The 14,896-nt window shown below is 40.7% G+C and overlaps 1 protein-coding gene across 1 annotated transcript; it reads left to right on the top strand.

Annotated features, from left to right (window-relative positions):
• Nucleotides 1-275: 275 nt before the first annotated feature.
• LOC306757962 (tryptophan 5-hydroxylase 1-like) lies at nt 276-8,908 on the top strand (the record flags this gene model as incomplete). Its single annotated transcript, XM_079243156.1, has 12 exons — nt 276-501; nt 1,685-1,773; nt 2,335-2,481; nt 2,614-2,797; nt 2,927-3,027; nt 3,185-3,252; nt 3,734-3,930; nt 4,015-4,150; nt 4,252-4,378; nt 7,244-7,339; nt 8,081-8,214; nt 8,737-8,908. 12 exons carry the CDS (start codon nt 276-278, stop codon nt 8,906-8,908), a joined length of 1,677 nt encoding a protein of 558 aa, XP_079099282.1.
• Between the last annotated feature and the right edge of the window lie 5,988 nt (nt 8,909-14,896).

Here is a 14,896-nt window from a genome sequence, read left to right as displayed (position 1 = left end):
TGTGAGATAGTTTGTAAGGGATGGGGTGGGTGGGGCATGTGTAAGGAGGGAGTATGTGAATGGGGTAAGGGTAAGACACATAAAACACACACACACACACACACACACACACACACATGCGTGTGGTATGGTGGGTGTCTGGTGCCTGGGGAGAGTGGCGGGTGCCCTGGGGTGCGGCCTACCTAATGGTGGTCTGGGAGGTCCTGGCTCTCCTTTGGCATGGGCTGGGCCCTCTGCCTACGGGGTGGGGGGTCGCTTTTGGGCTCTTGGGGCCCATGCTTGGTCTGCCCTGGGCAGCCAGTGCCCGGCAGAGTCGGGCTTTTCTGGTCTGGAACCGCTGGGGGCTGTTCCCCCTGACTGCAGTGGCTCTGGCTGGAGTCACCCTCTGCCACCTCCTAGGTGGCTGTGTGATTGGCTCAGGGGTGGGGCGGTTGGAGTCTGTACTTGTGGGTGGCTGCCGGCTGCCTGGGTCTCAGGGTCCTCCTGGCATCTTGCCGTTGTGTAGGCAGAGCCACATTGACATGATCACTCTTTTCCGAAAATGTTCTACACTGTATGTTCTGCATTTGACACAATGCAGGTTTGTTCACGAACAGCAGGTAGTTTACTTTATATGTTTTTTATTTAACGTGTTAGTTTCTGGTGCTCCCAACAGTTGTTAGCTTTGTCTTCCTGCAAGAGGACCATGAATCTGTGATTGGCTTACTTGTGTTTATGTGTGTATGTACGTATGTGGATATGTATGCATGTTTTTTTTTCTTCATATCTCTCTCTTCAAGGTGTTTTCTCTGTCTCCTCCCTACTCTTTCTGCTGTCTTTAATTATTATATTTTTGTTTTTTTCTTTTTTCTCTGTTACTATTCTATCCTTTTTCTTTTCTCTCCAGTCTGCTTCATCAGTACTATACAAACTCAGTAATACAAACACTTGTGACATATAAATAGAAAATATTCATTTGGAATAGGGATTCATTAGGAATCCAGATTATCAAGGGGATCATTACATCTACAAAGTTGCCCTTGGCTAAATAATTTTGCTCAGCAGAACAGCATCCAGACCATCATTCTGCTTGCTTAAATGCTGGACAAGACAAAAAGAAAAGAAAAAAAAACATTGTGACATAGGACCATTTTCAATATTTGTTTACATAACTCCAACAAAAATGGTCATAGACCTTAGAAAAAAAAATACAGGACAAGCTTCCAACAGGTTCTAAAATATATCAAAGCTGGTATCACAATATGAAAATTAATCCAGTTTCAGCAGGCCAAAATTGTGATGGTATGGTTTAAAGTCCAGTGTGAGGTTGTATGCTTGGTCTTGCTAATTAAACAAGGGCCCTGATGCTGTGGTCCGTGAACAGCAGGATCCTCCTAAGGCCTGGGATATACTTGCCTTAGACCTAAGGCTATACTAATCTTGATTTGATTATTTATGGCATTTATTTACTTTCAAAAAGGTCATCTTGAAAACCAACCATGTGAACAAATACAAAGCACGCACACGGTCAACACCAGGTGCATGTACTTGTAAATGAGTAAATGAGTACCAGTAATTGAAAACACATGGCAAAGAGGCATTTCTGTACTGTGAGGGAATAACTGTCTTTGCAAGCAGAGAATCATCTTCATCGAGCCAATCAGTCCACTATGGACAGATATGTGTCCCAATGTCCTCGCCACAGTGACCAGCAGGCTCTCAGCTCTGCCACTGCAGCTCAACTTCATCAGCCTGCTCGCGCCACAGCTGGGGTTTTCCTTTTTAATGTGCATGGTCTGTTTTCCCTTTTGGAACTAAATACACACCATAATTATTCCTCCACAAAAGTCAAAACCATTTTACTCTTACCCCACACCCACACTACTTCACCGCTCCACCATCAGAATCAGACATACTTTATTAATGCCAGGCAGGGAAATTTCAGTGTTTGTTGAAGACAAAACCGAAATGGACTAAATTATTTAAATATGAGACGCAAAAAATGTTATATACAGAACAAACTTAATGGATGTCCAGGTCAAGGAGAGACTAATAAGACATTCAAGAACTTAGAAAGAAACACATACTTGTATACACTCATACATGCATGAATACTATTTACAATATACAATATAACTTCACGATAAAGGAAAAATATCCAGGTAAAAATATAAATAATGACAAATAATCACAGTAAAACAATAGTACATCTTGGTTTTTTAGACCACATTACAGCATCATAGTATTTGGTCTCTCTGAATGTATAATTAACAGTTTACTTGTTTGCAGTGAATGAACCTAGAGAAAAATACTTATGTATAAATATCTTTGCTCTTTAATTCCCCCATAAATCAGGTAACCTTAGCGAAACCAGAACAGAAGCAGGACAAGATGAGTCTTTCATCTAGAGGACCAATCTGTTCTGGGAAAAGCTCTTCAGCCATCGCATTCTCACTGAAGAAAGAAGTGGCTGGTCTCATTGAGGGTCTTCGGCTTTTCCAAGTGAGTGTTTAATTCAGACCATCATGATTCTTTCTAATAATAGTCCAAGTGATTAGTTTTAAACTATCATATTGGGTTTTTAAATGTGATGGTAATGGAACCGTTTCTTGTCTTTGGATCATGTTCTTGCAGGAAAAACATGTTAACCTTGTGCACATTGAGTCTCGTAAATCCAAGCGGAGGCACTCAGACTTTGAGATGTTTGTAGATTGCGACACAGATCATGAACAGGTGAAGGAGCTCATTCAGCTCCTTACAAAGCACGCTGATGTTGTTGAGATCACTCCATTGGACAAATCCACTCTTCTAGATCATGGTGGGCCACACCTCACTCAAGACTTTATATCACTTCATTTACATTTGTCTTCCAACTTTTTAGTCATGATGACATGCAACATAACTGTGTTGAGATGCCAGCAGACTTCTAACTAAATTGCTATTTCAGATCTGGATGGTGTGCCATGGTTTCCTAAGAAGATTTCTGATCTGGATCTGTGTGCAAACAAGGTTTTGATGTTTGGCTCCGAATTAGATGCAGATCATCCGGTACATAGCTGATAATGATATTGTGTTTTAAAGTTGCTTTATTTATGCTTTATATGAGTATATTTCTTACTGTGAATGTGAGGAAAGCTACAGTGGCTTCACTTTTATTTTGAAATTTTGAAGAAAACTGTTTAAAACTGTATTCCCATTTTTGCAGGGGTTTAAAGACAAAGTGTACCGTAAAAGAAGAACCTATTTTGCAGATTTGGCCATAAATTACAAACAGTAAGTTTCTAATTTGTCTTTTTTTATATTATGATACACTTTAGTTTATAGGATCATCAAAGTATTTGCCACTTTACATCAATGAACAGTTTTCTGAAAAATTTTAGAGTATGTTAGTTGTGTTAGTGAGATGTTGCCAATAAATCTAATTAGTTCTCAAATGTTTCTCCAGTTGCTACCCCTGTTCAAACTTTTTACAAATCAGCTTCCATTAAATTCAAAATGAGCTTATCTTCTCCGTGAAAAAACAACATGTCTCAGTGTTAACGTCTGACATGTTTATTTTGCATTGGGAACAAAATATGATCACATTGAGACTGTGGCATGTAAACAACCTAACAGCTAATTGGCACAAAATGCACTAGAAAAAAAAACCAGCAAAGATCTTCTACTATAAAATTGCACTTTGTAGATGACTTCAGCTCATATGTTATCTATAAAACGTTATATGTTGATCTAACGAATTGATACTGTTTTAAAGTGGCAACCCTATACCTCATATAGACTACACTGCAGAGGAGGTACAAACCTGGCGGGTGGTGTTCAGGGAGCTCAACAAGCTCTATCCCAGCCATGCATGCAGTGAGTACCTGAAGAATCTTCCACTGCTGACAAAATGCTGTAACTACAGTGAAGACAATGTCCCTCAGCTGGAGGACGTTTCACACTTTCTCAAAGGTAACTGTTCCACTTTGCCAGAGCTGCGAGAACAAGTTGAAGACAGACAGAATTTCTTTTCATTTTCGGCTTTTGTGTTAACAGAGCGCTCAGGCTTCACCATTCGGCCAGTTGCAGGGTACCTATCTCCCAGAGACTTTCTTGCAGGCCTGGCTTTCAGAGTCTTCCACTGCTCTCAGTATATCCGGCACAGCTCAGAGCCTTTATACACACCTGAACCGTGAGTTCACACCTGCACATATTTCATAGTACTTACTTTCTTTTTGAATCCTTCCTACATACATGGTTCCAAATGAGTGCGTGTGTGTGTGTTTTATGCAGGGACACATGCCATGAGCTGCTGGGTCATGTTCCTCTGCTGGCGGAGCCCAGCTTTGCCCAGTTCTCTCAAGAGATCGGTTTAGCATCTCTCGGTGCCTCAGATGATGCTGTGAAGAAACTTGCCACAGTAAGAAAGCCTTGCTCCTTTGTGATCACAGGATGAGTGGTCATTTTCACTAAATATCATTTAATTACATATAGTATCCAAAGTTGATGAATAGCTTAGTATTACTGAGTCTTTACACCCACACCACAAACCTGAACAATGAAGAGCTCTGTCATTCAAATGGTCACGCTTGTATGCAAGATGTGTTAAAAAGACAATCAGAGCACAACTTTTCTCATACTATAAATTACTGCTGTTTTCTGATATAAAAAGTCCTCTGTAATGAATGGCCAGCTGGTAAGAAATATATTAATACATTTATACAATGAGATTACTAACAATTACTACATACACAAGAAAAAAGGTATTAATGATAAAGCAGAATTGGGCTCCAGCAAGCAGTTATTTACATAATCAGTATTCTGTTGATCATTCTAATGATTGATATATTGATATGACAATAAAATACTTGGGTAATAACTATTCCAAAGGAGAAAAATGACAAAACATTTTTAAAGTAAATATTTTTTTCTGAAGTGCAAAACACTCATAAAATACAGTTACTGCAAATAAAGTTGCTTTAAAGTGTATAAAGTAGTTTAATGAAACATACAGGTGCTGCAATTGCACCTGTATGTTGGTATAATTAGTTAAGTGGTGATATTTTATTTCTGTCCTGGAACCACACCCAGTGTCATCAAGTGTGCATCAACGACAAACTATAGACTTTAGATGGCTTAATAAACCGTGCTAGAATCAGCAACTCATTCATGGAGTTCTAACTGGACTCACAACAATGATTTGGACACTCCAACCAGCCCATCACTGTCACTATCTTTTTTACACACCATCCAACGGACCGTCCTCTATACTACTCCTGAACAGACCTTACCAGGGAGTCTGAGAAGTGTGATTACAACATTATAATGTCCATCTGTGTTTTGGAAGGGTGTTGATAATCATTCTTTTACTTCTTTGATATTTACATAAATTATAGGAAATACCTTTATTGCATTTAAAACCAGACCCACTTGCTCAAAAAGCTTAAGGAGTCATGTTAGCTTTGGTCAGTAGACACACACAGATCTAATTCATTTTTTCATTCACTCCACTCCGTGAACAGCAGCAGCTGCATAAGCCTAGTTTGTCTTAATTTGAAATATATTTTCTCCTTTTGTAGCTTATGTGTTAAGTTTCATTTCTTGTGTTTACCCCCCCCTTATTTGATCTCACATGTTGTACCTGTCTAGTTTCACTGACCTTTGTGTCCATACAAGTTTGGTTTTCACTTTGCTATTGGTCCAAGTCTATGTTTTAGGCTTTTAGTTTGCTGTGTTTCTCTGTGTTAGCCATGTTAGATTGCTGTGTGTACTTTCCCTGTTAATCCAGCCTGTATTTTTCTGTTGAGAATATAGCCTTTATGAACTTTTGCAAACACTTACGTAATTTTCTCAACAACACTGCAACATTGAATTTTAGGGCTCCACCACCCGCCAATTCCCACTTTAACCACTGGTCACAACATACAGCTCACAACTGTCATAACACACATGACCATAGGTGAGGGTAGGAACATAGATTACCTGGTAAATCAAGAGCTTTTCCTTCTGGCTCAGCTCCTTCTTCACCACGACAGACCGGCGTAGAGTCTGCATTATAGCAAATGTTGCATCCTTCTCTCATTTGTGAACAAGACCCAAGGAATTTAAACTCAGATCTCAGATTTGGAGGTGCTGATTCTCATCCCAGCCGCTTCACACTCGACTGCGAATCGCTCAAGCGAGAGCTGGAGATCACGACCAGATGAAGCCAACAGGACCACGTCATCTGCAAAAAGCAGGGACCCAATCCTGAGGCCACCAAGCCGGATCCCCTCAACACCTCGGCTGTGCCTAGAAATTCTGTCCATATAAGTTATGAACAGAATCGGTGATAAAGGGCAGCCTTGGCGGAGTCCAACCCTCACCGGAAACAAATTCAACTTACTGCCGGCACTAAAGCTCAAAATCTGCACTGCTCTTCCTCAATCTAAGATTTGATTGTCTGACGGACCCTCGTCTCCAGAACACATGCTCCAGTCCCCCTTCTTGAAAAAGGGGACCACCACCCCAGTCTGCCAGTATAGAGGCACTCTCCCCAATGTCTACATGATGCTGCTGAAATGTGTCTGCCAGGTTTGCCCCACAACATCCAGAGCTTTAAGAGACTCCGGGCAAATCTCATCCGCCCCCACTGGGCCCCAAGGAGCTTTTTTAACCACCTCAGCGACCTCAGTCCCAGTGATAGGAGAGTCCATCCCTGAGTCCTTCAGCTCTCTTTTCTCATCAGAAGACGTGTTGGTAGGATTGAGGAGGTCTTCGAAGTATTCCCTCCACCGACCCACAACGTTCCGAGTTGAGGTCAGCAGCTCCCCATCTCCACTGTACACAGTGTTGATGGAGCACTGCTTCCCCCTCCTGAGTCACCGGATAGTGGACCAGAATCGCCTCGAAGCCGTCCTGAAGTCATGACATTCTCCATGACGTTGCCAAACTCCTCCCATGCATGTTTGACTTGACAACTGCCATGTCTGCATTCCACTAAATCTGTTGATTCTTATCAGCGACCTTTAAAGTCCCATAGGCCAAAAAGGTTCAGTACCCTAGACCCCTCGTGTCCATGTGTGACCTTACCAGGGACATAAAGCCCTCATTAACACAGATTCTAGGATCTTCACACAAACCACTCCACCTCTATAAGTTGGTGGGTCAGGGAGGGGGCCAGTTTGGACTGACAGAGAGAATAAGTTTCAGGGTTTTATTAGGAGTAGGATTTTCATGCTTCCACTTAAGTTTCATGTTGTCCTTTTCAAATAGCTCTTTAATAGCTCTTCAATCTGTTTTTTAGTGTTATTTCTTCACTGTGGAGTTTGGCCTGTGCAAGCAGGATGGCAGGCTAAAGGCTTATGGAGCTGGACTCCTGTCCTCCGTCAGTGAACTCAAGGTGACATGTACTTCTTTCTACAGTGGTATAAAAGTATTTAACCCCCTTAACATGTAACTTTTTAGATAAGAGTTGTAGTCATCTTTTGCAGAAATATTTGTTATTGTAGCTGACAAGAACCTTTTTATAACATTGTCCTTGAGCTGTTTGGAGAGCTCTTTGGTCATCATGGTTTCACTTTGTGGTTCATCTCGCAGATTTTCATAACATCTAGAAATACTAAGATTGTGTTACACTTATGTAGATTACACACAGATGGGCCATGCTTATTTAATAAATAACCCTAAGAGTAGCATCACATCACATTTAGGGGCTTAACAGTTTTTAAATTTGTTTTTATGTTACTTAGCTAGTCAGTGCATGTCAATTAGATATTATCTTGACCAAAAGATCTTCAATGTTTAATTTGATTTAATTTTGTTTTATTTTAGTCATGAACAGACCCCTACAAATTGCAACTAAATTTCATTTATTTAATTAAATAATCTTAAGAGTGATAAACACATGTGGTATCATCACAACCAGTACTAAAGTTATGAAAACCAAAAACAAAGAAAGAAAATCGTATATTTTTCATGATCTTTGTGCGAAAAGAAATTAACTTAATTTTTCACCAGTTGTCCGGGAAATAATATAATACAAACTGTGTTGATTTATGAGTCAGGTTAAATTGGACAACATTGCAATATGTTTCCTAACTTAATGAAATATCTGACCATGAATTGATCTTTGTCCTATCAGCATGCCTTCTCTGTCAAGGCCAATGTCCTAGAATTTGACCCCAGTGTGACCTGTAACCAGGAGTGCAAGATAACTACATTCCAGGATGCTTATTTTGTTGCTGAAAGCTTTGAGGAAGCCAAAAACAAAATGAGGTAAAATTTCTACTCAAAACATGATCAATATCCATTGTTAAAGAATTATTACTAATGCTGTCTTTGTTGCTTTAAAGCTTATACTTTAGTAATATTGGACAATTCAGTGTCAGAAGATAATTCATGGAAGAGCTGTTACAGACGTGCTGCCATCAAATATAAAAACAAGCTCATATTTATCATGAAATATGAAAATGCCTCAGTTTCAACATCTGATATGTTGTTGATGTTCTGCTAGGAATAAAATATGGGATGATTGCATTTTAAAACAAATGCATTCTGTTTTTCCATTTAAAATTTGAACAGCATCTCAATATATTTGAAACTGGGGTTGTATCAAGAAACAGTACAGATGACTTGAAAAAGAGAGACATCTTCATGTTTAAAATTAGATTTGACAGCTTTCTCTATTGGAGATAATATTAAAGTTGAATAGTCTCTTCTACATTATTACAATAGTTGCAAAAGTTCAATTGGGCTTAAGAATTGTGCATTTAATTATTTATTTTATTTCATTTGCAGGGAGTTTGCGAAAACCCTTCAGCGTCCATTCACAGTACACTACAACCCCTACACCCAGAGTGTGGATGTTTTGAATGATCTCTACAATGTCAACAGCATGGTAAAAGACATCCGGCAGGAGCTGGATATTGTGGAGGATGCCCTGAGTCATCTTAGCAAACACGGGGACTGAAAAGACAACAGCGGTTCATCCATTTGTGGAAATGTAGTAAAAGTGAAGTATTGAAGTATTGCATCCACACTGTGAACGCTACAGAAGCAGTCGTAATTACATTTCATTGATGACCTAATGTTGATATGTTGATAAACATTTATAAATTAATAACTCCATTTCGTTTTAGTTAAAAATAGTAAGTTACATGTGTTTGCAAAGAGTTCATGTAGTGAACATGATGGTAATTTTTGTATTGTGCTTGTTACAGTTTTTACTCTGTGTGAAATGATGTGAAGAACCACAGTAAAAAGAAAAGAGTGATGTCTACTACAACTCCTTTTCATTTCTGTGGAGTTTAGCTGGTTGTATAGCTGCAGGTCCTACACTGCAGTGAGCCCAACATACATGTCTTAAAGTTTGATGGCTAAATGCTCATCACTGTTAATCCATTTGTTGTATACAATATGTGTAATGTTGTTCATTATGTCCCCCTCTTGATCATTTAATTTCTTTGAGTGACTGATGCTGCTGCCCCAAAATGGCTGCAAAACTAACTAAATTCTTCACCAGTGACATGAAAGAAACAGCAGCTTGCTGAAGGCATTAAGTGACCATTCTTTCTCAGCCTTGTTTATTGTACAAGATAAGATTACTGTTCCCACACAAATGTAAGGCAACTCGTCTGTTGCAACTGAAGGCAAGTAGATGGGAACTTTTAGGTCCTCAAAGAAGACAGGATGTCTTTTACAGGACAAAGTCTTTCTCCTCATATAGCCTGAAGTGAAGATGATCCAGAACACGGCAACGCATCTGGTCTTCAACCAACCCAAACGAGCTCATGTCACTCCGCTGCTAATCGCTCTTCACTGGCTTCCGGTTGCAGCACGCATCAAATTTAAAGCTTTGCTTCTGGCTTACAAAACAATAACTCAAACGGCTCCCGACTACCTTCACTCCATAATCAATTCAATTCAATTAAACTTTCTTTATATAGCGTCAAATCACGGCAATGCCATCTCAAGACGCTTTACAGACAGAGGGGAAAACATAATGAAGGCCAATTCATAACAGCCTATATAAGGAAACCAACAGATTGAGTTGAGTCCAACTCAATCTCCCATCCTGAGCAAGCACACTGGCGACAGTGGGAAGGAAAAAACTCCCTTTTAACAGGAATGAAACCTCCAGCAGAACCCGGCTCAGGACAGGCAGCCATCTGCCTCTGCTGTGTGGGGGGAAGAGGACAGAAAGACAACAGACAACAGGAACTGCTACTCCCGGCCAGGGAGACCTGCTGAGACAGGAGACATACATGTTAATGATGCAACACTGTTATTGGGGGGGGTGGGGGGGTTAGGGGGGGGTTAGCCCCCTGGGGATGTGGTTAGCATCCCTAGCTATAGCTAGGGATGGTTAGCATAACCAAAGGCTCTGCCTCCTGCTCGGCTCTTTGAGACTCTAGGAACCACAAGTAAGCCTGCAGTCTGGGAACGAAGTACTCTGCTTGGTATATAAGGAACTATGAGGTCTTTGATATATAGTGGTGCCTGGCTGTGGAGGGCTTTATATGTAAGGAGAAGGATTTTAAATTCTATTCTAGATTCAACAGGCAGCCAATGAAGAGAGGCTAAAACTGGAGAAATATGATCTCTCCTGCTGGTTCTGGTCAGGACTCTGGCTGCAGAATTCTGGATCAGCTGAAGGCTTTTCAGGGCATATTTAGGACAGCCCAGTAATAGTTACAGTAATCTAGTCTCGAAGTAACAAAAGCATGAACCAGTTTTTCTGCATCACTCTGAGACAGAATGTCCCTAATTTTGGCTATATTACGTAAATGAAAGAAGGCTGTTTTAGTAACCTGCTTAATATGTGGGCCAAAGGACAGGTCAGGGTCAAATATTACTCCAAGGTTTTTCACTGTAGCACTGGAAGCTAAAGTAATGCCATCCAGGTTCATTACAAAACTGGAAAATTTAGCTCTGAGTTTTTCAGATCCAACGAGAATTACTTCAGTCTTATCTGAGTTTAAGAGGAGAAAATTTCTAGACATCCAAGTCTTTATGTCTATGAGACAATTTTGTAGCCTATTGGGCTGATTTGTTTCATCTGGTTTAAAGGATAAGTATAGTTGAGTATCATCTGCATAACAATGAAAGTTTATTCCATGCTGTCTAATAATTTTGCCTAAAGGGAGCATATATAGCGTGAGGAGTACTGGTCCAAGTACAGAACCTTGAGGAACTCCATGACTTACTGTAGTTTGTGAGGAGTTACATGAACAAACTGAAGTCTATCAGATAAATATGATTTAAACCAGCTTAACGCTGTACCTGTAATTCCAATCACCTGTTCTAGTCTCTGTAACAGAATGTTATGATCGACTGTATCAAATGCAGCACTAAGATCAAGCAAGATAAGTACGGACACAAGTCCTTTGTCTGAGGCCATAAGAAGGTCATTAGTAACTTTCACCAATGTCGTCTCAGTACTATGATGAGCTCTAAATCCTGACTGAAACTCTTCAAATAAATTATTTCTGCTCAGGTGGGCATGTAGCTGAGCTGAAACTATTTTCTCCAGAATTTTGGACATAAACGGGAGGTTAGATATAGGTCTATAATTTGCTATCACCTCTGGATCCAGAGATTGCTTTTTAAGTAAAGGCTTGATTACAGCAGTTTTAAATGATTGTGGTACATATCCTGTCACTAAAGACATATTGATAAGATTTAGTAGTGATGTATTAATTAAAGGGAAAATGTCCTTAAAGAGGCTCGTTGGGAGAGGGTCTAAGATACAGGTGGATGGTTTAGATGAAGCTATTATTTTAGTTAATTCAGAGGGTTGGACAGGACAGAAACTATTTAGACACAAGTCAGATCCTGGTTCTAAGGATGCTTCGGAGACCACAACAGGCTCAACATATATAGTCTGTAGTTGTTGGACACAGGTCACATGAAATGTCACATTCACAATGTGTGAAGTAGCGGACCAGCAGGTATGATAGGAATGATTGACAGCTCTCATTCATTCTTGTTAGCAAGAGGATAAAAACAAACAATATTGGAAATGAAAAAAGGAGGAAGGAGGAAAATGGAAGAAAAAGGAAACGGGTGAACAAAAACGGCCAAAGGATAAAGGCAAGTTACTAGTTGTCAAAACATTAGTCCTGCAAGCCAGCAATCCAGAATCGGATAAATGTTAGCCGGCTGGTTAATATTTTGTTCGTGATAAACTCAGATTTTTTGTTTTATGAAAGCTGGGCTGTCCTGCCATGTTGTACGGTGAGCTGATTTGACATTTATTCAAGCACACTCCTCTCTAGTTCCTTTAGGTAGATTCCAACATGAGATTTTTCCTGGTCAAAATTACATTCCTACTAGTCAGAATTGTAATTAATAATATCTTCAGTTACATTTTTGCTTGCAGAAACAGAATTTTAAGATATCTAAGAATGAGATTGTACCAGTAAGAACTAAGTTTCTGTTGTGAGTTCGGAGTGGGGTTCAGGATCCAAACGCAGACGGGCTCAACATTCAATAAGAGTTTTATTGTTTCCTTTTTCCCAGGCAGATTAGCAGGTGGACATGCAAGCAGCCAGACAGGACTCTCGGGGTGAAAGAAAAAAAAAATGGACAAACCAGGTTAGATCAGGCAGGGGAAAATTGTCAAAATGCTGAGAATGACCGAGAGCTGTACCAGTGATGGACAACAATCAGGCGATGACTGGAAGGCTGAGCTGGTCTGTTGTAGTGCTGCTGCTGATTACCAGGTGAGAACCAGGTGCTGATCTCGTTGCTGGGGAAACAGCACATGCCAGAGCAGGGACCACAACAGTTTCAGGTATCTACAAACTTTAGAATTTTTAAATGGCCACTTTTAACATAAACTATCTTGGCTGGAAATGTATTTCAGATTTCTTTAATTCAAGTATTCCTAGCCAGAATTAACATTTTAGATATCTAAAATAATATTCTTACTAAATCTGTAAAGCACTTTGTGCTATGTTTCTAACATAAAAAGTGCTTTATAAATAAAATTTTATTAAAATTGCTTGCTGTAGTCAGTGTTGTTCAGTGGAAGTTTGCTCCCACATATTTAACACTTAATGTTATTTTATCCTTACTTAGGATTAATTTACTGAGCTTGATGTGTGTTCCACAGGCTCCTGATTAGAAGTGTTTCATAATTCAAATAAATATTTGATGGAAATATTTGATGATGTTGACTATTTTAGACTATTGTGGCAGTGGATTATTTATCTTAGTTTTATTACTTTAACTAGTACAGTGTGTAAACTATTCAATTCAATTCAAGTCAACTTTATTTGTATGGCGACACTTCACAACAATGTTGTCACAGGGCACTTTACATACACATAAAACTAATGCATAAACATTTTGTAATCAGGTAAAAGCTTTAAAGAGACACTACTATCACAGTGTTTAATATAAAAACTAACTGATTTTATTTTACTGTATTACTGCAACATCACTACAATAATAAAACAGGAATATGCACTCATGATCTAGTTTACTTGATGATCTAATGATCTTTGTCTTTACAGGATCAACATATTTTGGAGCACCAGACATTGATCCTGCTCTCTGTCTTTCACTGTGGCCTCAGCAGAGAGGATCTTCTCTCATCAAGACCTACCTAAGGTCATCCAAGAGACGGCATCATCTCGCCGGTCCTGCAGGACCAGCCACGAGACGGCATCGTCTCGCTTGTCCTGCAGGACTCAGCCACGAGACGGCATCGTCTCGCCGGTCCTGCAGGACTCAGCCACGAGACGGCATCGTCTCGCCGGTCCTGCAGAACTCAGCCACGAGACGGCATCGTCTCGCCGGTCCTGCAGGACTCAGCCACGAGACGGCATCGTCTCGCCGGTCCTGCAGGACTCAGCCACGAGACGGCATCGTCTCGCCGGTCCTGCAGGACTCAGCCACGAGACGGCATCGTCTCGCCGGTCCTGCAGGACTCAGCCACGAGACGGCATCGTCTCGCCGGTCCTGCAGGACTCAGCATCAGACATGAGACAGGCAAACAGCTGTTATATGAGGACTTATTGATGACTTTGCAAACAGCCAGGAAGCAGACATTTTTAGGGCGATACACTGTGACTGTTACAGTGAATAATGTGTGTTATTATTAGGTGTTATCAAATCAATCAGATCAAATCAAAGATACTTTATTCATCCCTAAGGGGAAATTCAGAGTTCAAGCCAGCTCGTCCAAGGTTAGACATACAGACATGTAACATTCATGACAAAAGAGCAAAACAGAACTGAGCTAAGCTCAGGCCATTCAGCTATTACAGCACTGCCTTACAATAGATAAGAACAGAGATACATTAGGATCACGGGGGGGTCGAGGGCAAAAAAAGTTCATGCAACTCCAGGAAGACGCGGTCCGAAAATGGCGGGGTCAATTTCCACTGATTCTAGCAGACATCTTCTCCATGTTGTTATTGATTCTGCGGACCAGCTCCGGGACCGCGGGACCAGATGATCAGTATGGGCCAGACTGGCATCCTGCTTACGGTCGAGTCCAGTCAACGCAAGGGTCTGTACACTGCTACCTCGGCCCAAACTGTTACAGAATTCAGGCAACCTGCCAGTTGTTGCCAGAATCTCACGGGTCTTCAGGTAGATCAGAACTCCACCAGCGCCAATCAGCAGAATCCCGATCACCAATAATCCAAAGATGTAAACATCCTCCATGTCCTCAGAGGACAGAACCGACAGTCACATCGGTCTCCACCTGGCACATGAGTCCTAAACGTATCCAGCGGAAGCGTCCCCTCAGGACATGCGGGCTCCCCTCTGCCTGATCTCCGGGTTGAGAAAATTTGATCAATTGCGTTGATAGACCAGCCGATCAGATCCATGATGTAGTTTGAGTGGAAGTAAGAGTTGTAAAAAGAGGCTCAGAGTCAGACAGGACAAAGTCGCAGGGCAGAGTGGGAGGAGAGGGAGAAAAGGAGCGCAAAGAAAAAGCATT

The sequence above is a fragment of the Telmatherina bonti genome (assembly GCF_933228915.1).
Source record: "Telmatherina bonti genome assembly, chromosome: 1".
Taxonomy (NCBI): Eukaryota; Metazoa; Chordata; class Actinopteri; order Atheriniformes; family Telmatherinidae; genus Telmatherina; species Telmatherina bonti.
Note: the sequence above shows the minus strand (reverse complement) of the source record. Positions and strands in the feature narration are given on the sequence as shown.